Source organism: Bubalus bubalis, chromosome 21 (genome assembly GCF_019923935.1).
Source record: "Bubalus bubalis isolate 160015118507 breed Murrah chromosome 21, NDDB_SH_1, whole genome shotgun sequence".
Classification (NCBI taxonomy): Eukaryota; Metazoa; Chordata; class Mammalia; order Artiodactyla; family Bovidae; genus Bubalus; species Bubalus bubalis.
In genome coordinates, this window is record NC_059177.1 from 12272058 (window position 1) to 12295622 (window position 23565).

Consider the following 23565-nt stretch of genomic DNA (forward strand, 5'->3'; position numbering starts at 1 on the left):
AAACACATAACCTCATAAACCTTCAGCTATCCAGAAAACTCAGGTATTTGTAATTATTTATTCCCCCAAAGGTTCTGACCAACCATGGCCTTATAGGGAACTAGTGAAAAGCTGTTCTAAAGGCAGCCTGTAGTCTTGCAATAGCCATTTCTCATTCTATTAACAGTTAAAGGGAAAAGACATTTTAGGTTAAGAATGAGGAAAAACTTCCAAAATATTAAAAAATACATGCAATTTCTTGACTATGCTGTGATGTGACAGCAAAGAAGCCTAGTCTAAACCGTGGGATCTTACCCTGTCACTCCACCAGGGAACTGCTCACAGCTGTGGGGCAAGTCCGTCCATCTACTTCAAAGACCCCTGAACTCCCTTTCTCCTTCCAGGCTCAGATATGCACACCCACTTTCTGCCTCCTTCATCTTTCCACTACCTCAGGAAGGAGGCTCTAGCCATTATTCCCTGGCCTGTATCTCCAACATCTTCCTCTCTTCTGATTTCTCTTCTCCAGAATTAAAACATGTTCAAACATCCCCCACCTTAAATAAGATTTTTTTTTCTATATCACATCCTCTCATAGCTTCTTTTCTGCATGTCCCACTGCCTAAACAATAACCTGGCTTGAATGCCCCATGTTGTTGCTCAGTCCCTAGTCATGTCCCACTCTTTGCAACCCCATGGACTGTAGTACACCAGGCTTCCCAGCCCTTCACTATCTCCCAGAGTTTACTCAAAGTATGTCCATTAAGTCAGTGATGTTATCCAACTATCTCATCCTCTGTCACCCTCTTCTCCTCCTTCCCTCAATCTTTCCCAGCATCAGGGTCTTTCCCAATAAGTTGGTGCTTTGCATCAGGTGGCCAAAGTACTGGAGCTCCAGCATCAGTCCTTCTAATGAATATTCAGGGTTGATTTCCTTTAGGACTGACTGACTTCACCTCCTTATTGTCCAAGGAACTCTCAAGAGTCTTATTTAGCACCACAATTCAAAAGCATCAATTCTTTGGTGCTCAGCCTTCTTTATGGTCTAATTCTCACATCCAAACATGACTACTGGAAAAATCATTTGTGTGCTAGCTAAGTCACTTCAGTTGTGTCCAACTCTTTGCAACCTGTGAACTGTAGCCCACCAGGCTCCTCTGTCCATGGGATTCTCCAGGCAAGAACACTGGAGTGGGTTGCCATGCCCTCCTCCAGGGGAATCTTCCCGACCCAGGCATCAAACCCACATCTCTTGCATCTCCTGCACTGGAAGGCACGTTCTTTACTAGCACCACCGGGGAAGCCCTTAACTTTGACTTCACGGACCTTTGTCAGCAAAGTGATGTCTCTGCTTTTTAATATGCTGGCTAGGTTTGCCATATCTTTTCTTTCAAGAAGCAGGCATCTTTTAATTTCATGGCTGCAGTCACCATCCGCAGTGATTTTGGAGCACAAGAAAATAAAATCTGTCACTGTTTCTACTTTCCCCCCATCTAGTTGCTGTGAAGTGATGGGAGCAGATAGCATTATCTTAGTTTTTTTAATGTTGAGTTTTAAGCCAGCTCTTTCACTCTCCTCTTTCACTCTCTAGGCATCTCAAAATTGGTATGTGCATAACTTAACTTGCCATCTTCCTCGCCCCCCAGAACATGCTCTCTGCTCATCTCAGTACAAATCAGCTACCCAAGCCATAAACTGGCATCATCCCCACCCTCATCATTCCCACCCTCTGCATATAATCACTTGCCAAATCATTCCCTCTGTAGATCCACTGTAACCTGTTCATCTCTCTTCATCCTCACTGCCCGAGCCATAGTTGAAGCCACTTCCACCTCTTACCTGGATCACTGCAACAGCTTCTTAACTGGTGGCCTCCAGTCTCACCCTCCTCCAATCCCCTCTCTTCCATGAATCCAGGATTTCCACAAAGTAAATCTGGTCTTTATCACTCTTCTGCTTAAAACCTTTCCATACTGCTTATCCCTTGCATATAGGGTAAAGAATGAACTCCTTGGCTTGGCTTCAAGGCCTTTTACAAGGGTCCACATCTTACCACTAGAACCTCTTGCCATCATCCCCACCAACCACACACACACACACTAGAACCTCTTGCCACCATCCCCACCAACCACACACACACACACACACACGTGTGTGTGTGTGTGAGTGTGCACATGCACATTTTCTACTAGGTCATGTTCTGCTCTCCTTTGCTTCCAGGCCTATGCATGTGCTGTTCTCTCTGCATGTGGAGCTTCATTCTTCCTTTAACCTGGCTAATTCATCCTTTCAGCTTACACACTGCTTCCTCTAGGAACTTTTTTCTGATCCACTGCTCTTTTCCCAGTCCCCATCAAGTCTGGGGCTGGTGGTCTGAAACAGATGTTATTGTTGGTCCCATCCACACATCCTTGGGCTTTCTTTGGAAACCCAAATAACTTTCACCCTAACACATAGCAAGTCATAAATTATTGTTTCCTGACTCCAGAAGTCTTGAACCAATGATAGACCAAAGGTAGTGTATAAATAGTGCCCTCAGTCCAAGGAGATTACACTGACTTAATAACGCACATTAATTGACCACCTTCTCTTCCATGTATCACTTCTCCCCTCCTTTCACAGTACTTCCTGCGATCACTGCCAAATAATCTACTTGTGCTCTAACATCTCTAACATTTGCCTTGGAGGAAATAAACACTGCCCCTAAGACATTGCTCCTGCTCTGCTCTCCCTGTGCCCATCATGCTGGTCATCACACTGAACAGTAAGTGCCTTCTTGGCACTGTGTCTACATTATTAGATGTCTGTGTTATATATCCCGTGTGTCTCCAGTACCTACTCCAGTGCCAAATAAACACTGTCAACACTTTAAACAGATATTTGTAAATAAATGGATAAGTGAATAGACCCATGGATGCAGGGAAGTATGTGCAAATGGATGAATGGATAAATGACTCACTGACTGAATGAATCCTTTCAATTAGGTTGACAACTTGACCTGTCCCCCTGAGCAGTGCTCAAATATCATAAATTCTTTGGCCGAAACTTGCCTTTTTTGAAGAATCTTCATCAGAATCTGATCCTGGAATCTGGTCTTTCCCAGACTTTCTTAAAAAGAAGGATTTTCTTTTCTTACTACCAAATAGCTTTCTCTTCTTTGGGGAAAAAGATGATGCTTCAAGGGAATTAAGTGAACTTCTGTCAATTCCCATGGCAACCAGAGCCTTAGAAAGTGAACAAAAGCAATTAATGAACAGATCACACTTCTCATAGAACACTGCAAACGACTTCCACCTTGGTGAGCATTCTCCCCTCTCTTCTGGTAGCACTGGACCACTTCAACTGCAAATTGCCCAACTGGAGTATGCTATCTTTATCATTGTTTATGTGGGGAATGTGTCCTGTTTGTTCACAATATTGCAGCCCTTGAAGGCAGGGTTGACTCTCCAATATCTCTGTGCCACCAACCCTTAGCACAGTGTCCTGAATGTGCTAGGTACTCACGAAATGTCTGTGTTTAATGATGCAGATATCAAGCACTTAAGAGGGGTTTCCTCCTGACAAATCTCTGCAGAGGATGAGAAAAAGCATAAAACATGATCCCTGCCTTGAAATCTTAAAACTGAATCTTTAAATCTAAGAACTGGGAAAAAAAAATCAAGATGCCAGGGAAACAATAAGAAGGGCCTGTAAATATAACAGGAATTATAAGAGAGGAGAGATGATCATGACTGTCATCTCTACAGCCATCATGATTGCTTTCCAAACACTCTCAAGCAAAGTCCCTGGACACAAACATCTTCAGCTTCCCACAAGAAAGCCTAGAGAAGAGCCTTCCTTTTCACACACATATATCTAGCCAGCAATTTTGGATCTGTCTTTGAAGGCTCATGTTCAGAAAGCCAAAGATCATCAAAATCCCTTTCTCAAGAGCCCTGTTCCTGGGCATCTTCGTGAGAGGCTGTAGCAGAGCCAGCTGCAAGGGGCTTAAAAATTCTCAGAAAATCACCAGTTGGGAAAGCACTGTACAGGCCTTGTTCAGAAACCTTAAGTGTCAGACCCCACAGCCTCTGGGATGCCCCCAAGCAGACCCCATTAACAGATATCATGTGCCCCTACCTCCTTCTCCTCCTTCAACAGCTGCTGGGCTTCCTGAAACATCTTCTCCTTGGCTTCTGTTTCAGCAGCTACATTCTTGTTCTGTTCCTCATAAGTCATGGTGACAACAGCCAGGGTTAAGTTAACCAAGTAGAAAGAGCCCAGGAAGATGACCACCACAAAGAAGAGGACCGAGATGAGCCCTGAGGTACGCACGGTCTGCAAGGGACAGAACACATGGGGTGACTTCACCTGGAGCAGAGATTAGACAGTAGTAATTGGTCTCTCCCCAGCCCTGATTGGCTCAGCTGCCCACTACCTCATCTATTGCCTCCCCCAACAACTGGAGCTTCTGATGCTCTGTCCCTCAGTAAGGAAATACCATTTGTACGTTCACACAGAAGTCCTAGTGACTTGACTATGACTTTCTCATGGGTATTTGTGTTTTTTACATAAAAATGGCAAGAGAGAGCAATGCAGCATGAAGGCTGAAGTACTAGTGGTGGAACTGCAGTCAGTGGGGAATCTGGTGAGGGCTGATATTTCTAGGAAGAGTTTTTTGTACTCTTCTTCCAGATATCACATTTATAGTCTTTTTGATGTTTCTAATGGAATTCTAAAAAGAGAATTTAACAGTACAATTGTTAAGGATAAAAAATACATGACAAAGGTGGAGGAGAGATGGTTGGTTATAAATAAACGATAGATAAGTGGTGGAAAGGGAGAGAGGGAGGCAGAGAAGCAGGGGGCGGCAGGGGGAGGTACAGAGAGAGAGGGGGAAATAGAACGAATAAATAAATAACCTGTCGATAAAGCTTCTCCCAGGAATCTTGGGTCATAAGCCGGAACATGGCAAGAAAAGACCAGCCAAAGTTGTCAAAATTTGTGTAGTTATAGTCAGGATTTTTTTTGCTATCTTTGCATTCATATTGTTCAGGACAAGCCCTAGATATTGGAAACAAAGGAACAGAGAAAGAATTACATACTCTGCAGCCAGGTTCCCCCCACCACACACACACCCTTCCCAGGGCACTGGTTCTTCCAAGAACAATGAGCTTACACTCAAAACTCCTAGGTGAAGAGAACATTTGTAGAGTGTCATCCCTCATCTTCCAAACCTCCCAGTCTATGTCTAAACATGGGTATTCATAGTCTCTTCTCAAACAGATTGATTAGAAAGTTCACATTGGCAGTTTTTCATTAAAAAATGAAGTGTAGTGACTTAGTGAACAATTTAGTTAAAAAAAAAAAAACAAAAGGACATACAATGAATTGATGTCTCCCTCTCTCCCCAGATACCCAGTCCCACTTTCTAAAGGCACAAATAAAACAGTTACTTTATAAATTTTCCAGAAGCCTTCTATGACTATAGCACATGTCTATCAATATACATCTTCTATAATACATGAACATGAGCATTCTTTGAAGACTGTCTTGCACTTTGCTTTTTTCATGGAATGACACTGACTGGAGGTCTTTCCATATCAGCATACAAGGAAATGTCTCATTTTTTGTGTGTCTTACATTTCTTGGATTTTTATAAATGCTTTGCTAATGCTGAATATTTAGATTACAATTGTTATCAGTCCCCTATTATTACAAACATTTGGGTTTTACTTTAAAAACAGTAGATACCTTGCATATGGGTCTTGTCCACATCACCAAAACACACCTCATTGAGTGCATTTATCAAATACACTAAGAGTATGTATTTTTTTAGTTTGAAATATAGTATTCTTATCAAAGTAACACATGCTGTGGTTTTAAAAACTCACATGGCACCACAAGGCTTGTAATGAAAACCACTCTAGCATTCTTCAACTGTCATTTATATATCCCCAATTCAACAACTTTTACCTCTTTCAGGTCCATATCTCTAATATGGTGCTTTTACTGGGAGGAGATCAAGATGGGAGAGGAGAAGGATGCTAAACTCACCTCCCCCAGTGAATACATCAAAAATAGGTCTAGGGTGGGATGATTTGGAAGAATGGCATTGAAACATGTATAATATCATATATGAAACGAATCGCCAGTCCAGGTTCAATGCATGAGACAGGATGCTTGGGGCTGGTGCACTGGGATGACCCAGAGGGATGGTACGGGGAGGGAGGTGGGAGGGGGGTTCAGGATGGGGAACACGTGTACACCCGTGGCGGATTCATGTTGATGTATGGCAAAACCAATACAATCAGTTCAGTTCAGTTCAGTCGCTCAATCGCGTCCAACTCTTTGCGACCCCATGTATCTCAGCACGCCAGGACTCCCTGTCCATCGCTAACTCCCGGAGTTCACTCAGACTCACGTCTATCGAGTCAGTGATGCCATCCAGCCATCTAATCCTCTGTCGTCCCCTTCTCCTCCTGCCCCCAATCCCTCCCAGCATCAGAGTCTTTTCCAATGAGTCAGCTCTTCGCATGAGGTGGCCAAAGTACTGGAGTTTCAGCTTCAGCATCATTCCCTCCAAAGAAATCCCAGGGCTGATCTCCTTCAGAATGGACTGGTTGGATCTCCTTGCAGTCCAAGGGACTCTCAAGAGTCTGCTCCAACACCACAGTTCAAAAGCATCAATTCTTCGGCGCTCAGCTTTCTTCACAGTCCAACTCTCACATCCATACATGACCACTGGAAAAACCACAGCCTTGACTAGACGGACCTTTGTTGGCAAAGTAATGTCTCTGCTTTTGAATATGCTATCTAGGTTGGTCATAACTTTCCTTCCAAGGAGTAAGCGTCTTTTAATTTCATGGCTGCAGTCACCATCTGCAGTGATTTTGGAGCCCCAAAAAATAAAGTCTGACACTGTTTCCACTGTTTCTCCATCTATTTCCCATGAAGTGATGGGACTGGATGCCATGATCTTCGTTTTCTGAATGTTGAGCTTTAAGCCCACTTTTTCACTCTCCACTTTCACTTTCATCAAGAGGCTTTTGAGTTCCTCTTCACTTTCTGCCATAAGGGTGGTGTCATCTGCATATCTGAGGTTATTGATATTTCTCCCGGCAATCTTGATTCCAGCTTGTGTTTCTTCCAGTCCAGCGTTTCTCATGATGTACTCTGCATATAAGTTAAATAAACAGGGTGACAATATACAGCCTTGATGAACTCCTTTTCCTATTTGGAACCAGTCTGTTGTTCCATGTCCAGTTCTAACTGTTGCTTCCTGACCTGCATACAAATTTCTCAAGAGGCAGATCAGGTGGTCTGGTATTCCCATCTCTTGAAGAATTTTCCACAGTTTATTGTGATCCACACAGTCAAAGGCTTTGGCATAGTCAATAAAGCAGAAGTAGATGTTTTTCTGGAACTCTCTTGCTTTTTCCATGATCCAGCAGATGTTGGCAATTTGATCTCTGGTTCCTCTGCCTTTTCTAAAACCAGCTTGAACATCAGGAAGTTCATGGTTCATGTATTGCTGAAGCCTGGCTTGGAGAATTTTGAGCATTACTTTACTAGCGTGTGAGATGAGTGCAATTGTGCGGTAGTTTGAGTATTCTTTGGCATTGCCTTTCTTTGGGATTGGAATGAAAACTGACCTTTTCCAGTCCTGTGGCCACTGCTGAGCTTTCCAAATTTGCTGGCATATTGAGTGCAGCACTTTCACAGCATCATCTTTCAGGATTTGGAATAGCCCAACTGGAATTCCATCACCTCCACTAGCTTTGTTTGTAGTGATGCTTTCTAAGGCCCACCTTACTTCACATTCCAGGATGTCTGGCTCTAGATCAGTGATCACACCATCGTGATTATCTGGGTCGAGAAGATCTTTTTTGTACAGTTCTCCTGTGTATTCTTGCCACCTCTTCTTAATCTCTTCTGCTTCTGTTAGGTCCATACGATTTCTGTCCTTTATCAAGCCCATCTTTGCATGAAATATCCCCTTGGTATCTCTAATTTTCTTGAAGAGATCTCTAGTCTTTCCCATTCTATTTTTTTTCCTCTATTTCTTTGCATTGATCACTGAGGAAGGCTTTCTTATCTCTTCTTGCTATTCTTTGGAACTCTGCATTCAGATGCTTATATCTTTCCTTTTCTCCTTTGCTTTTCACTTCTCTTCTTTTCACAGCTATTTGTAAGGCCTCCCCAGACAGCCATTTTGCTTTTTTGCATTTCTTTTCCATGGGGATGGTCTTGATCCCTATCTCCTGTACAATGTCACGAACCTCAGTCCATAGTTCATCAGGCACTCTATCTATCAGATCTAAGCCCTTAAATCTATTTCTCACTTCCACTGTATAATCATAAGGGATTTGATTTAGATCATACCTGAATGGTCTAGTGGTTTTCCCTACTTTTTTCAATTTCAGTTGGAATTTGGCAATAAGGAGTTCATGATCTGAGCCACAGTCAGCTCCTGGTCTTGTTTTTGTTGACTGTATAGAGCTTCTCCATCTTTGGCTGCAAAGAATATAATCAATCTGATTTCGGTGTTGACCATCTGGTGATGTCCATGTATAGAGTCTTGTGTTGTTGGAAGAGGGTGTTTGCTATGACCAGTGCATTTTCTTGGCAAAACTCTATTAGTCTTTGCCCTACTTCATTCCATATTCCAAGGCCAAATTTGCCTGTTACTCCAGGTGTCTCTTGACTTCCTACTTTTGCATTCCAGTCCCCTATAATGAAAAGGACATCTTTTGGGGTGTTAGTTCTAAAAGGTCTTGTAGGTCTTAATAGAACCGTTCAACTTCAGCTTCTTCAGCATTACTGGTTGGGGCATAGATTTGGATTTCTGTGATATTGAATGGTTTGCCTTGGAAATGAACAGAGATCATTCTGTTGTTTTTGAGATTGTATCCAAGTACTGCATTTTGGACTCTTTTGTTGACCATGATGGCTACTCCATTTCTTCTGAGGGATTCCTGCCCACAGTAGTAGATATAATGGTCATCTGAGTTAAATTCACCCATTCCAGTCCATTTTAGTTCGCTGATTCCTAGAATGTCGACATACAATATTGTAAAGTAATTAGCCTCCAATAAATAAATAAATTTATTAAAAAAAATAGGTCTACATGTGGAGCAATTCTCAATGAAACAAACTGGACACTAGCAGTAAACTGGATATAAGAGTCTAAAGAAAGATCCACACAGAGTCAGGTAGGAAGGGAGGGGAAGCAATTAGGTTGGGACTCACACCCATAGGAAGGGACACAGAAGAAAGGGATATCAGAGGCTCAGAGATCCTTCCTGGCAGGTAAAGGTTTCCAATCACATCCTGGGCAGGCCAGCCCTGGGGTCTAACACTAGGACAAAAAGTTCCCTTAGCTGGTTTGAAATCTAGTGGGATTTACAGGAGGGCTATAACAAACTGAGACTCTGCTCACAAGGACATACACATGTTTGCTTAATCTCAGGAATAAGGTGGATGCCCACTCTAACCACTTCTATTTAACTTGATATTGGAAGTCCTACCCATAGCAATTGGCCAAATTGATATCGGAAGTCCTAGCCGTAGCAATCAGCCAAAAAAAGAAATGAAAGGCATCCAAATTGGAAGAAAAGGGACTTCCCTGGTGGTCCAGTGGCTAAGACTCTACATTCCCAATGCACGGGGCACAGGTTTAGTCCCTGGTCAGGGAAGTAGATCCCATGTGCCACAATCAAGAATTCACATGCCACAAGAAAGATGGAAGACCCCTAATTAAACATAAAAGCTTTTGCACAGCAAAGGAAACCATAACATTAGTCGCTCAATCGTGTCTGACTCTGCAACCCCATGGACTGTAGCCCACCAGGATCCTCTGTCCATGGAATTCTCTAGGCAACAATATTGGCGTGGGTAGCCATTTCCTTCTCCAGGGGATTGTCCAGACCAAGGATCAAACCCTGGTCTCCTGTGGCCTTTACCATCTGAGCTACCAGGGAAGCCCAAGATGAAGACAACCCTCAGAATGGGAGAAAATAATTGCAAATGAAGCAACTGACAAAGGATCAATCTCCAAAATATACAAGCAGCTCAGGAAGCTCAGTATCAGAAAAACAAACAACCCAATCAAAAATGGGCAAAAGATCTAAACAGACATTTCTCCAAAGAAGACATACAGATGGCTAATAAACACATGAAAAATGCTCAGCATCACTTACTATGAGAGAAATGCAAATCAAAACTACAGTGCAGTATTACCTCATACCTTCAAAATGGCCATCATCAAAAAATCTACAAACGATGCTGGAGAGGATGTGAAGAAAAGAGAACCCTCTTGCACTGTTGGTAGGAATGTAAATTGGTAACAGCCACTATGGAGAACAGTATGGAGATTTCTTAAGAAACTAGGAATAAAAGTACCATATGACCCAGCTAGCCTACTACTGGGTATATACCCTGAGAAAACCATTCTAAAAAACACATGTACCCCAGTGTTCACTGCAGCACTATTTACATAGCCAGGACATGAAAGCAATCTAGATGTCTATTGACAGATGAACAGATAAAGAAGTTGTGGTACATATATACAATGGAATATTACTCAGCCATAAAAGGAGTGAATTTGAATCAGTTCTAATGAGATGGATGAAACTAGAGCTTTTTATAGAGAGTGAAGTAAGTCAGAAAGAGAAATGCAAGTATCACATATAATGCATCTATATGATCTAGAAAAATCTACAAAAATGATACCGATGAATCTATTTGTAGGGCAGGAATAGAGACACAGACATAGAGAACATACTAGTGGACACAGCGGGGGAAGGAGAGGGGGTCAATAATTGAGAGAGTAGCGTTGAAACATATAATTACCATATGTAAAACAGATAGCTAGCAGGAATTTCCTGTATGACACCTGGAGCTCAACCTGGTGCTCTGTGATAACCTAGAGGTATGGGATGGGGTGGGAGGTGGGAGGGAGGTTCAGGAGAAAGGAAATATGTGTATAGCTATGGCTGATTCATGCTTATGTATGGCAGAAACCAACACAACACTAGAAAGTAATTATACTTCAATTAAAAATAAATAATATATTTTTTTAAAAGATGGAAGATCCTGTGTGACACAACCAAGATCTGGCGCAGCCAAATAAATAAATATTCAGATTGGAAGGGAAGAAGTAAAACTGTCACTATTTGCAAATGATATGATACTACAGATAGAAAATTAAAGTCTCCATCAAGAAACTGTTTAGAACTAATAAATGAATTCAGTAAAATTTTAGGAATCAAGATTCAGAAATCTGTTGCATTTTATATACTAAAAATGAACTGTAGGCATATACGTCCTCTTGAAGATCATTCTAGAGAACTCAATAAACCTTGTATTAGATTATAGTCTAATATGTCTAATAAGTCTGACCTAATCAGAATCTGTGACCACTACAAGACTTCCCTAATTTTACAGACAGGGTTACATCTGTGTTATTTCTCTCTGTATTTACACTCATCACACTTTCAAGAATTTACTGTACATCTCTCTTCCCTGAAAGATGTCAGTTTCAAGAGGGCAGCACTCCTTTATATGTACTTGGATTCCTAGGACCTAAGACAGAGTTTGGCACGCTGTTGGCCCTCGATACATATTTGTTATTGATAAATGAATGTAGTCTATTTCATCAGAGTGCCTAGCATATTATCTTAATTTGAAATACACTCAGACTTCCCTGGTGGTAAGGAGATAAGAGTAGCCTGCCGATGCAGGGAACATGGGTTCAATCTCTGGTCTGGAAAGATCCCACATGCTGAGGGGCAACTAAAGCCCATGCGCCACAACTACTGAGCCCACTCTCTAGAGCCCGGGAGCGCAACCAGTGAGATCCCTGTGCTCCAACCACTGAAGGCCATGCACCCTAGAGCTGCACACCGCAACTACTGAGCCTGAGCACCTAGAGCCTGCGCTCTGCGACAAGACAAGCCACTGCATTGAGAAGCCCACACACCACAATTAGACAATAGCCCTGCAAACCACAACTAGAGAAAGCCCATGCACAGCAGTGAAGATCCAAGGAAACCAAAAGAAAACAACATCATCAGAAAGAAAGACACTCAATAAAGCTTCACAGAATCTCTCAACTCAGAGAGGACTACTAGAATAAGGAAGGATATCCCCAGAGGGCTACTAGCTGCTGAGGTGAATGTGTATGAACACACATACAACAGTGTGGGCAATCAGGGGCAGTGGTGGTCACAGATCAACAAATAGAAGATGTATGCTGAGATGTCTTGCGTCAGGGCCATGTCATTGATCAGGAAATAGGTCTAAATGGGGCTTTCAGTCACAATATCCTTTCTGACCTTTGATGGTCTTGAATATCCACTCCATAAAGTTGAAATATCACTATGTTTTCAGCAGGTTTCTTACCAGATACAAATTCCACATAATTTGGGGGAGAGGACAGTTCTAGACACTGGGAAATAATTTTTAATTTAGTAATGCATGTCAAAATTTGTTTAGACACTTGAAATAATCAGTGGTGTTTGAGAACCATCACCACTGTCTGTGTAAGTCATTAGATGAAGACTGTTTGCCACACCACTTCAAATAGATAGGATGAAGAATATAAACATCTTACCTGTTGCCCATCCACATGCCACACATTTTGAATTCAGTGGACTCTTCCTTTTTAAAGCAATAGTCTGAGGGGGAAAGAATTATAAAGTCAGGTTGAAAAAAATAACACTGAAAGGAAAGAGAATAGCAAATATGCCAAATTATGCTAGAAAAAGATGGTCTAGAACCTTCCAAAATGATCAAGGTGATCAAAGTGATCCCAATGAAATGATCCAGAGAGAAACCAGAGCCTAAGCCCTCAGGATGATGCAAGAAAAGAAGAGGGAGAAGGAGAAGGAAGGAGAAATAAGAGGAGGAAGCAGTGACACGATAACCACTTTGCTTCTCAGTACATAGAACTGAACCAGACCACCCTTGGGAGAAGCTGGACACAGGGTCAGCCCATGAGAAGCTCAAAAACCAAGACAGACATGGAGAAAGTATGGCCACATGAAATTCAGGACACATGAAATTGATACAGGGTTGACCTCAGAGTGGAGAGGGTGCAACATAAAAGGAGCAACATAACTGAAGAAAACACTTGGGTAGAGGGAGGCACTGTGGGAAGTTGCTGGTCCCCTTTGACCAAAGCCAGGCACTCTGAAGGCATCTGTAAAATGTAACAAGGAAGTGGGCAGATATGAAAGCTGACACCACTGTTATAGATGTGCAACTTCAGGCTTTTCCTTCTCCATGAAAATCCAGAGAAGGGGGCAGTTCTCTAAGAAATTCAACTGCCCACATGAGAATCCTAGAGGAACAAGTCATCCAATGCTCCCAAGACACTCATAACACAGACCGATAGATGGTACAAGTGGGGATAAATAAAAAGTGACCATGCATAAACCAAGAAGTGAAGGGTGGGGTGTTTACCTTGATAGTAATCTTGATAGTGATCTTTACAGGAATTACTGACACATTTGTACCTCAGATTTCCCATGAAGAGCTGCTGACCTACCAGGGCGAAGATGCTGAGGCAAAAGAGAGCCAGGATCATCACATCGACAAGCTTCTTCACAGAGTGCAGCAAGGCCCCAACAATGACCTTCAAACCTGAGGAAGAAAACAGGCGTGGGGAGAAGACCCCTACTCACACATGCACTTAAGACACAGGCAAGGAACAGTAAGGCTTTCAAAGTTGTTTGATTGTGGGCTGGTATTGGAAACTGACCTGACCTGGGATTATGAAGCTGAAAGTTCTAGTTCCGACTCTGTACCTTAAAAGCTATTTGCCATCAGAGCCATCCACTGGTCTAGGACTTGGCCTCTTTATCCCGCCCTATAGATGCCACAGGGTTGCTCTGAAGGGCAAGTGAGAAAACTCTGAGCAGAAACTTGCCACAGAGACATAAGCTATAGCTTGGTGAGAGTTGTGCAGTCACTTCCCTGACTGGGGGTCACAGGCAACATTGATGCCAAAGTGAAGAAGCTGTATTTAACATTTGGTAGCTACTACCTACAGTAACATACACAAGGTGCCCTGAGATATGGCTAAATTGGCGGGTCGGGGCGGTTGCAAAGAAAGCTGGAAGAGGGAGCTCTGTCTGGACCCCAATAATGAAGATGTCTGAGGGAAAAAAACTCAGATTACTACTTATAATCAGGGCTTTTTAAAAATTCATTCAAGAAATATTTACCAAGCACCTTCAAGGTCCATGATACAGTGTTTGGCTGCCAGAGTTACAAAATAAAAAGGACACAGTCATGCAGTGTGTCAATAAATGTATAAAAATCAGCTTTCTGCAGAGAGGGGAGGACACAGGGAGAGTCCTCCTCTGCAGCACTTACAAAGGTCCTGGTTTGCTAAATTCTGGAGTGTAGACCCTTCTCCTCCCTCCATGCACCCCTCTCCTGCAGCTGCTTTCAAGCTACCACCGTGACAGCCCTGGACACACAGTTGGAAACAGTCTGCTGGGTAACGAGAACAAGTCAGTCCCGGTACAATACTGATTCACAGGCTCTGCTCTCAATGGGTTCTGCTCTCTGGAGAAAGAAATTGGCAGATGGCATCTATAATGTGTGGGATGTCACTGAGTGACAAAGTTTCAGCTGATCAGCATAAACCAGGAATGGTAGACTTGAGAACACAAAACAGCATCTGATGGGAGGCCAAGCCCGCCGCAACGACCTTCCCACCAAGGGTGATGCTACATGAGGAGGAGACTTTGGACCAAGCTGGGACATTCACTGACTTCACCACTGCATTCATGTTCATGCCAAGATCGTGCTTTCCCTGCATGGTCAGGGGCACCAAACATGAAAATACTCTAACCTCATCTATGCTTGATTTTTTATCTATAACAAGAGGCTTGCTTGTGTCTTCCCCAAAGCAAGATGATTTGGATGAAAGGTAGTTGTGATTCCAGAATTATTTTTACATAGCCCCATAAAAGATTGTATCTTATACTCTTCGTTCCACAAAAAGCACTGGACTCAGTGGAAGAAGGTAAGGGTGGGATGATTTGAGAGAATAGCATTGAAACATATACATTATCATATGTAAAGTTACCATCATGGCTCAGTGGCAAAGAATCTGCCTGCCAGTGCAGGAGACACCAGAGAACACAGGTTCAATCCCTGGATCAGGAAGATTCCTGGAGAAGGGAATGGAAATCCACTCCAGTATTCCTGCCTGGAAAATCCCATGGACAGAGAAGCACAGCAGGCTATGGCCCAGGGGGTCACAAAGAGTCAGAAATGACTGAGCATGCACGCACCATATGTAAACTAGATGACCAGTGCGAGTTCAGTGCATGACGCGGGGCACCCAAAGCCAGTGCTCTGGAACAAACTGGAGAGATGGAGTGGGGAGGGGTGTGGGAGAGGGTCCAGGATGGAGGGATACATGTATACCTATGGCCAATTCTTGTTCATGTATGGCAAAAACCATCACAATATTGTAAAGTAATTATCTTCCAATTAAAATAATTTAAATTAAAAAACAAAAAGTATCCAGGGATCTCACGTAGTTCATGAGTCAAAATGGAGAGTGTGTTTACCTGCTCAGAGATGAAGAGGGGAACACAAATTTGCTAAGTGACTGCCTGAACGTGTATTTATATTTTATCCACATGAAATATGAGGGGCTCAGCTCAGGCAGAAACCCCCAAATCCACCTGGGAAACCAAGGTCCACCTTGCAAAAGAGGAAGAGAAAAGGAAAGAGAGACAAGTTCTACATAAAATATCCTCTGTCAGTTTCTTCATCACCATGCAGTTGTTTTTCTGGAGTTTCCAAAAATAGTCTACTACCTCTGTATGAAAAAAGATTCAAATTGCCTGGAGTTCTGATAAAAGAGACTAGAAGAAGAAGGGAAGAAGGAGGAGGGAAGGAGTCCAGAGAGAGAATAACTTTTAATACTTTTTTTGTAGAGGACAGGAAAAGGAGAAGAGAAGACTGTGCCACAATCACCTCATTTTTGATAAACTGGAATTCATAGTTACAACCCATCCTGGGCTTTACCCTGATCACAGAGCTGATCTGGGTTCCAGGAGACCACTTTTTCTCTCCTTCCTACTTTACTGGTGGCTCCTACTCATCTCCTTTGCCGGCTTTTCCTCTCTCCCCTCCCCTTTAGGGTCTCAGGGCCTTGTGGGTCTCAGTCCTGCGTCCTCTTCTACTTTCCATCTATGCTCATTTTCTTCATAACCTTATCAGATTCCATGGCTCTAAATATCATCTATAGTCTTCTAATCTCCGAAATGATACCTGCAGCCTTGAACATCAGCTTGTATTTCTAATTGCCTACTTGATACTCTGACTTGGATGTCTCACAGCCATCTCAAACAGAATGTGTCTGAAGCTAACCCCCAATCTGACCCCTGAGGCCTGCTTCTCTCACAGTCTTCCTTTTCTCATTCAGAGATGATTCCATCTTTCTAGTCACTCAGACAAAAACTTTGACTCATCCTTGACTCCTCTTTTGCTCACATCATGTATACGATCAACCTGTCAGAAAGTCCCATTGTTTCTACCTTTAAATTTATACAGAATCTGACCACCATTCACCTACTCCTCTTCTACTGCCTGATCTTCTACTCCATGAGGGCACCACTGCTTCTTGCTTGGATTACGGCAGTGGCCCCATGTGTCAGTTTGGGCCCTCTGAGAAGTAGACACTCTGAGACCAGATTACTGGAGATTTTGGGGGAAATGCCTATGAGAAATAGTCTGAAGGGAGGGAATGGAGGGCAGAGAGAGCCTCAGACTGTGACCCAGAGCTGACATCTGGAAAAGGAGAGCAGGAAGGAAGCAGGATAGATAGGAAGGGCTTCAGACTGCAGTGCATATGGGAGATAGTCTCACCCTGGTTACTGAGAAGCCCCTGAGTCAAAGTCCTCCATAGAGAAGTCCTATACCCTTTAGGCGTGGGCCTGCACTAGCGCTCCCCAGATGCAGGGAACGCCTGATCTTGGCATGAACATGAATGCAGTGGTGAATCCAGAGAGGGGGCAGCTGGGACCATTCATCAACTGTGCTCCCTGCAGCAGGAGATCTGAGCAGCATGCATCCATGGTAACCAACAGGCCACCTGCTTGGTCCTCCTGCTTCTTCCTTTGCTCCCCCGAGTTCTGTTCCCCACACAACAGCCAGAGTAATCCTTCTACAGCCTGAGTCAGGTCATGGGACTCCTCTGCGCAAAGCCCTTGCATGGCTCCCATTTCTCTCAGAGGAAAGCCCAAGACTTCCTGGGACTTAGGTGCTTCCCCTTCACCTCTGTGGTCCTTCCTCCCCCACTTAGACCCTCACTCTGTCTGCTCCAGCCCCATCCACATCTTTCATATTCCCTGGTCTGTGGACTGGCTGCTTCCTAGGCTCTGGATACTCTTCCCCATATGTCTGCTTATGAAACTTCCTCACCAATTTCAAATCTGCTCACATCTCACCTTTCCAATTGACACCTATACTAACCACCCCACTGACAGCTGCAACCTGCTTCCTTGAACCCCATGGCTTCCAAGAGCCATCATGTTACCTATTTTTCCATTTCATTTTTCCATGAAAAAGCATGCCATATAATCTATTTATTTAATATAGTTATCACTTCAGTCCATTTCCCAATCCCCCACCTAGAATGTAAACTCCTTGAAGGCAGGGACCTTTGTCTGTTTGCTCACCAATATATCCCAGGCAGGTAGCACAGTGCATATCAGGGGCTCAGTACATATTTGTTGAATGATGAAATAAATGAATAAAGAGCATTGTTTGTTAGTTTTTGGTTTACATGACATATTTAGAAATTTGAACTATTCTCTTCTGCTAAGAGTCAATGTTGAAAGTTAGAGTGACTTACCTGAAATTACTGAAATTGCTTTCAAAGCTCTGAATACTCGGAAGGTACGCAGGGATGACAGACTGAAGCTGCTGTCATTGATATATGGAGAATATGATACAAATCTATAAGGCAAAGCACAAGGAAAGTCCAGGCTTGCTCAGTCATGTATCTCTCCTACACATCTCCACAAAAGTCACAAGTAGTTACAGCCTGGGTTCTGTTCAGCAGCATGAAATCTGCAGCCTCCCCTTCCAGCCCCACTATCATCTCAGGACCTGGCAATGTCACTCTCTATTGCTGTGGACCCAAGGACCATAGATTGCACAGGAGACTATTCTCAGCTGATCTTTATATTTGGACATGGTTGGGGATTCCTTGAAATAGTCATGGCAGCTGTAGCTACATTCATGGATAACAGAAATCAACTTAAACATTTATTGATTTGCTACCAAGTTCCAGGCCCCAGTACACTTCCCTAAGGTCTCTCAACCATGTGGCCAAGTCCAGAAGGAACCTAGGCAGCCTGGCTCCAGAGCCCATACTCTTCGGCATTGCACTATACCACCTCTCAGTAACATCTGACTATTGACCTTGAAATGTAAAACTCTGAAATTACTAGTACTTACCTCAAAGGGCTTTTGTGAATATCAAACAAAAATATATGCAAAGTGCTTAAGACAATGGCTGGCACTAATTAAATAAGGTTGGGTTTATTATTACTGTGCTGGCAATGGGCCATCGTTTCTCTTGCTTTTTATTTTGCTCATCATTCAGATGCCAGATTGATGTCCTCTCCTTCAGAAAGAACTTCAACTCTCACTCATGCTATATACAACAACTAACTCAAAATGGACCATAAACGTAAACACAAGAGCCAAAATAATAACACTTCTAGAAGGAAACATGACAGAAACTCCTTGAGCTTTCAGTAGACAAAGATGTTCTAGACCCTGTGCTCCTGCTCCATCTTCTGACAGCCAGAACGATGCACAGCATCCCATGCTAGCACTAACTGTAGCCGGTTTTAATGGTCATGCTTCACTGGGCTTCCCTAGTGGCTCAGATGATAAAGAATCCGCCTGCAAGGCAGGAGACCTGGGTTTCATCCCTGGGTCAGGAAGATCACCCAAAGAAGGGAAAGGCTACCCACTCCAGTATTCTTGCCTGGAGAATCCCATGGACAGAGGAGCCTGGAGGGCTACATACAGTCCATGGGGTCTCAAAGAGTCGGACACGACTGAGCGACTAAGCACACACACAAATGCTTCACATCCCCTCTGAACTGCAAACAGAGTGAGAATCATGAATGATGTTTTTTTCATTATCACAACCCTGGGTCCACAGAGCCTGGCCCCATAACAGGTCAGTGTTTGGTGAGTAAATGGCTGAAAAAGTAAGACCATGAGTGTTGGACCAGAAATGGATTTGTGGGGGATTCCCTGGCAGTCCAGTGGTTAGGACTCAGCGCTCTCACTGCCATGGCCCAGATTCAGTCCCTGGTTGGGGGAGGAAAAAAAAAAAAAAAAAAACAGAAAGGATGAAGTGGATTTGTGTGTGTGAAGTCCTCTGGCCAGTTGGCTACATGGTGCAGTTCAGTGCCAACACTGCACTCAAGAGTTCTAGGCTTTACTTGGCTGTACTCAGCCACTCATGTGGATCCACACAGAACCCAGATGGAAGCCAAAGGGCTTCTTTCCCACCCCTAGTCTCTTCAGCAAAAATAACATTCTTACGCTGTTGCAATGACAATGGAGTCCAGCCAGTTCCACGGATCTCGCAGGAAAGAAAACTCATCCAGAATAAAACCTCTTGCCAATATTTTAACTAATGCTTCAAATAAATAAATCCCAAGGAAGACATACCTACAAAGCAAATCATCCAGAAGAAGAAATATGATAAGTGATGTGAAACACAGAGAGCCCCTCTATCTGATCTGACCTTCATGAGGTTTGATTCCATTTTAATGTGACATTTAACATTACGGTCTTAGCAAATCAGAGTTCAGAAAGGCAAAGTCCTCAAGCAAGTTCTGATATTTGGGATTTCTGATAAACAGGTCCATGAATAAAGTTGCAAAGCTGTTTTTAAATCACTAGCTTCATAGCCATTTTCTTGAGAAAAGTTTCAGCCAACATGGACAGTCTTTTCAACAAATGGTATTGGGACTGCTAGATATCCACATTTAAAAGAATGAAGTTGGACCTTTACATCATGTACAAAAACAAACTCAAAATGGATTAAAGCTAAATGTAAGACCTGAAACTATAAGAGTCCTAGAAGGTAATATTTGCAAATCATATATCTGATGAGAGGTTAGTATTTGGACTACATAAAGAACTCCTACAAAGTCAATAACAAAAAAATTAAATAATCCAGCTTTAAAATGGCCAAATGACTTGAATGAACATTTCTTCAAAGATTATATACCAGTTGCCAACTAGCCTATGAAAAGATGTTCAGTACCACCAATCATCAGAAAAATGCAAATCAAAACCACAATGAGATATCACTCATACTCACTAGAATAGCCACTTTAAAAAAAAAATAGAAAGTAAGTGTAGGTGAGGATGTGGCAAGATTAAAACTCTTATGCACTAGTGGTGGGACTATAAAATAGTGAAGCCACCAAATATTTAGCATGAAGAACCTTCAAAAGATTAGAATTACCATATGATTTGGCAATTGCCCTTCTAGGTATATATACAAAATAACTGAAAGCAGAGTCTTGAAGAGATACTTGCACAACCATGTTAATAGCAGCAGTATTCACAATAGCCGAGAGGTAGAAGCAACCCAAATGTTCACTGACAGATGAACAAATTAATAAAATGTGGTACATACATACTATAAAATATTACTGAGTCTTGGAAAGAAATCCTGTCACATGCAGCAATATGGATGAACCCTGAGGTCATAGACTAAGGGAGATGAGCTAGTTTAAAAAGACAAAGGTTAAATGATTCCTTTATATGAAGCACCTAGAGTAATCAAATACATAGAGACATGAAGTATAACGGTGGTTTCCAGGGGAAACCTGGAGGGGAAGGCAGAATGAGGAGTTATTATGTAATGAGTACAGTTTCAGTTTTGCAAGATGAAAAATAGTTGTGGAGACGGAGAGTGGTAATCATTGCACAAATGTGTGAATGTACTTAATACCACAGATCTGAACACCTAAAAGTGATTAAAATGGCAAATTTGTGGTAATATGTATTTTATCACAAATTAAAAAAAAAACTATTTCCATTTTATTCCTTTAGTCCTTCATCATGTTCTATCTTCTAATTTATTTCCCTTCTTCTCCTTCCTCCTTCTCCAAAAGATAGTATCCTATTTCTCTTGTTATAATTTCAATAAAAAGTGCTTGGTTGGTGTGCACACACACACCATACACATACTGGTCCCACATCTGGGACAGAAACAATTCATTTGAACAATCTGCTGGTTCAGATTAAAAGAAGTGGACCTTTTCTGGTAGAATATCCAGTCATTGTTAGCCTTCAAAGCTAAGGAACTAAGGTCTTAGGAACTTGAAAAATCCTAAAGCAGCTAATTACAAGAGCAGAAATGGTCATGAGGCTGCCTTGGGAAAGAGCTACTTCCCGCTTCAGCTTTTTCCTAAACTGCTCACCTTTCAGGTGACAAATAAACACAGAAGCGTAATTACTGTGTGCCCTGAGATGCCATCTTTTAAACTCAGGTATAATTTATAAAATTTATGGGTCTTTTTTAAAAAAAGGCTGTAATTGCAGATGTGTAGGATTCTGCACGGAGAAGGCAATGGCACCCCACTCCAGTACTCTTGCCTGGAAAATCCCATGGATGGAGGAGCCTGGTGGGCTGCAGTCCATGGGGTTGCTAGAGTCAGACACGACTGAGCGATTTCACTTTCACTTTTCACTTTCATGCATTGGAGAAGGAAATGGCAACACACTCCAGTGTTCTTGCCTGGAGAATCCCAGGGACGGGGGAGCCTGGTGGGCTGCTGTGAGTCGGACACAACTGAAGCGACTTACAGCAGCAGCAGCAGCAGCAGGATTCTGCAAGTTTTCATCCAGAGCTCAAACAAATGAGACAGCCACCTCTGACTGCAATTTCTGTCTAGCCATCTGGCCTTCCACCTCTCACCCTACCATTCTCTCTTTTCTAGCAGAAGCCTGGCCAATGGTGGGACATGCAGACCAAAATGACATCTGCTGTGGAGTAGAACCATGCCCAGCAGGAAGCAGCGCTCGAGTTCTCCATGACAGGGAGACTTCAACCCTCCAGGCAAATCAGGCCCACTTGGGTGTGTCACTGTCAATTCAACCATAGTTAGGGTATCCAGTCAGGGTCATGGATGTCCAGCTAGTAAACCCATTTCTAAGACTATTCTGAGAAAGTTTCAAAATGAAACTGACTCTGCCAGCATTGGTGTTGGGGATCTGGGATTATGGGTGACTTTTTCTTCTCTCCATAGCCAAACTCTGATATAATCATGATTCTTTAAGGTCTATTTGCTTAAAAACATAGGATAAACGTGTGCAGGAAAAATACTTACTCAGCATGGTCAGTTTTCACGTCAATGCTGCTCTTCTGATGAGCTAAGGCCATGAACACGCAGTTGATGATGACAGTACAGATGATGAACATGCTGAACAATGTGAGCGGGGCTGTTAAGGCAGGTGCACCGCAGGGTGGCCCATGTCACTGGTTATGTAGTAGAGGCTTCAGGGGTCCCTGCAGGACCCCTTTTCTGCAGAAGCATCTGTCTTTTGTGAGTGTTGACTGGAACAACCCACAGCCACCCCCTTTCTTGAAGAACTGTCCTCGAATGGCAGCCTCTCACCCTGCAAGGCTACATGCCCTTGCCACACGTCTGACCCACAGACTTGCAAAAACTCGCCCTCTGGCTTTCAGGTGGGGCAGCTCTGTGATACAACCCATGCTCTGAAGATCCCTGTGGGCTCAGGCTGATGCCTGATGTAGACTCAGCTAAGGCCCTGTCCTTGTTTGGCTCCTCCTTTTGCTCCATGATGTTTCCCTTTTTCCTTTTCCAGACGGCACTCCTCCACTAAATCACTTAATTAAGAATCCCATCTCAGGCTCTGCTTCTAGGGAACCCAACTTAAATAGATATTCCTTCCCGTTTTCCTGAGTACTTCATTATGTCTACCAACCCACGCCTGTCTTTTTCACATCTCCCCCGCCTCCCATCTGAAACTGCCAGGTTTCTTCTCATCCCCTGTAAATCTGTACTTTTAACACTAGAAAGTGTTTCCAAAAAAGCTTTAAACACTGTAGTTCTACCACAACTCACTTATCAGCTAAACTCGGTGCACAGGTTGCCAGTTTACAACCTTTACTTGGGTCTCAGTTTAGATGTTCCTTTCTTCAGGAGGCCATTCTTGATGCCTCCAAAGCCCAGTTGAGCCTCTCGTCTCCTCCAAGGTCTCAGGGTCCCAGACAGGGGCCAGCCCCAGCACAGCCCTGCCTGCCATGCAATGGGGCCACTCAGCCAGGATTAGTTGAAAGAATGGGTTGTTTCCACTCAACAGACACATGAACCCCTCGAGCTTGTGCACACTTCCCATGACCTGGACTTAGTAAAAGAAGCAACAAAAGGATATGAATGGACTGAGATTCTAATGGCCAAACTTCTGATTGAATTGAAAGGCCCCAAAATGAACAAGGCACGTTTGGCGCTGAAGCGGTAGATTGTTCTCTTTTTGTTCAACACCATAAATGTCTGCCAAAAA

The 23565-nt window shown here is 43.0% G+C and overlaps 1 protein-coding gene across 1 annotated transcript in view; it reads right to left on the reverse strand.

The window, feature by feature from the left end:
• SCN11A (sodium voltage-gated channel alpha subunit 11) overlaps positions 1-23565 on the reverse strand; it is an 82221-nt gene that overhangs the window by 55431 nt on the left and 3225 nt on the right. The window contains exons 2-10 of the mRNA XM_025272329.3: positions 23437-23555; positions 22368-22469; positions 19561-19689; positions 17846-17949; positions 13426-13605; positions 12575-12638; positions 4881-5022; positions 4099-4296; positions 3030-3203 (exon numbers count right to left, since the gene is read on the reverse strand). Coding sequence (XP_025128114.1) covers positions 3030-3203; positions 4099-4296; positions 4881-5022; positions 12575-12638; positions 13426-13605; positions 17846-17949; positions 19561-19689; positions 22368-22469; positions 23437-23555 — 1212 coding nt within the window. The remainder of the gene's footprint in view (positions 1-3029; positions 3204-4098; positions 4297-4880; positions 5023-12574; positions 12639-13425; positions 13606-17845; positions 17950-19560; positions 19690-22367; positions 22470-23436; positions 23556-23565) is intronic.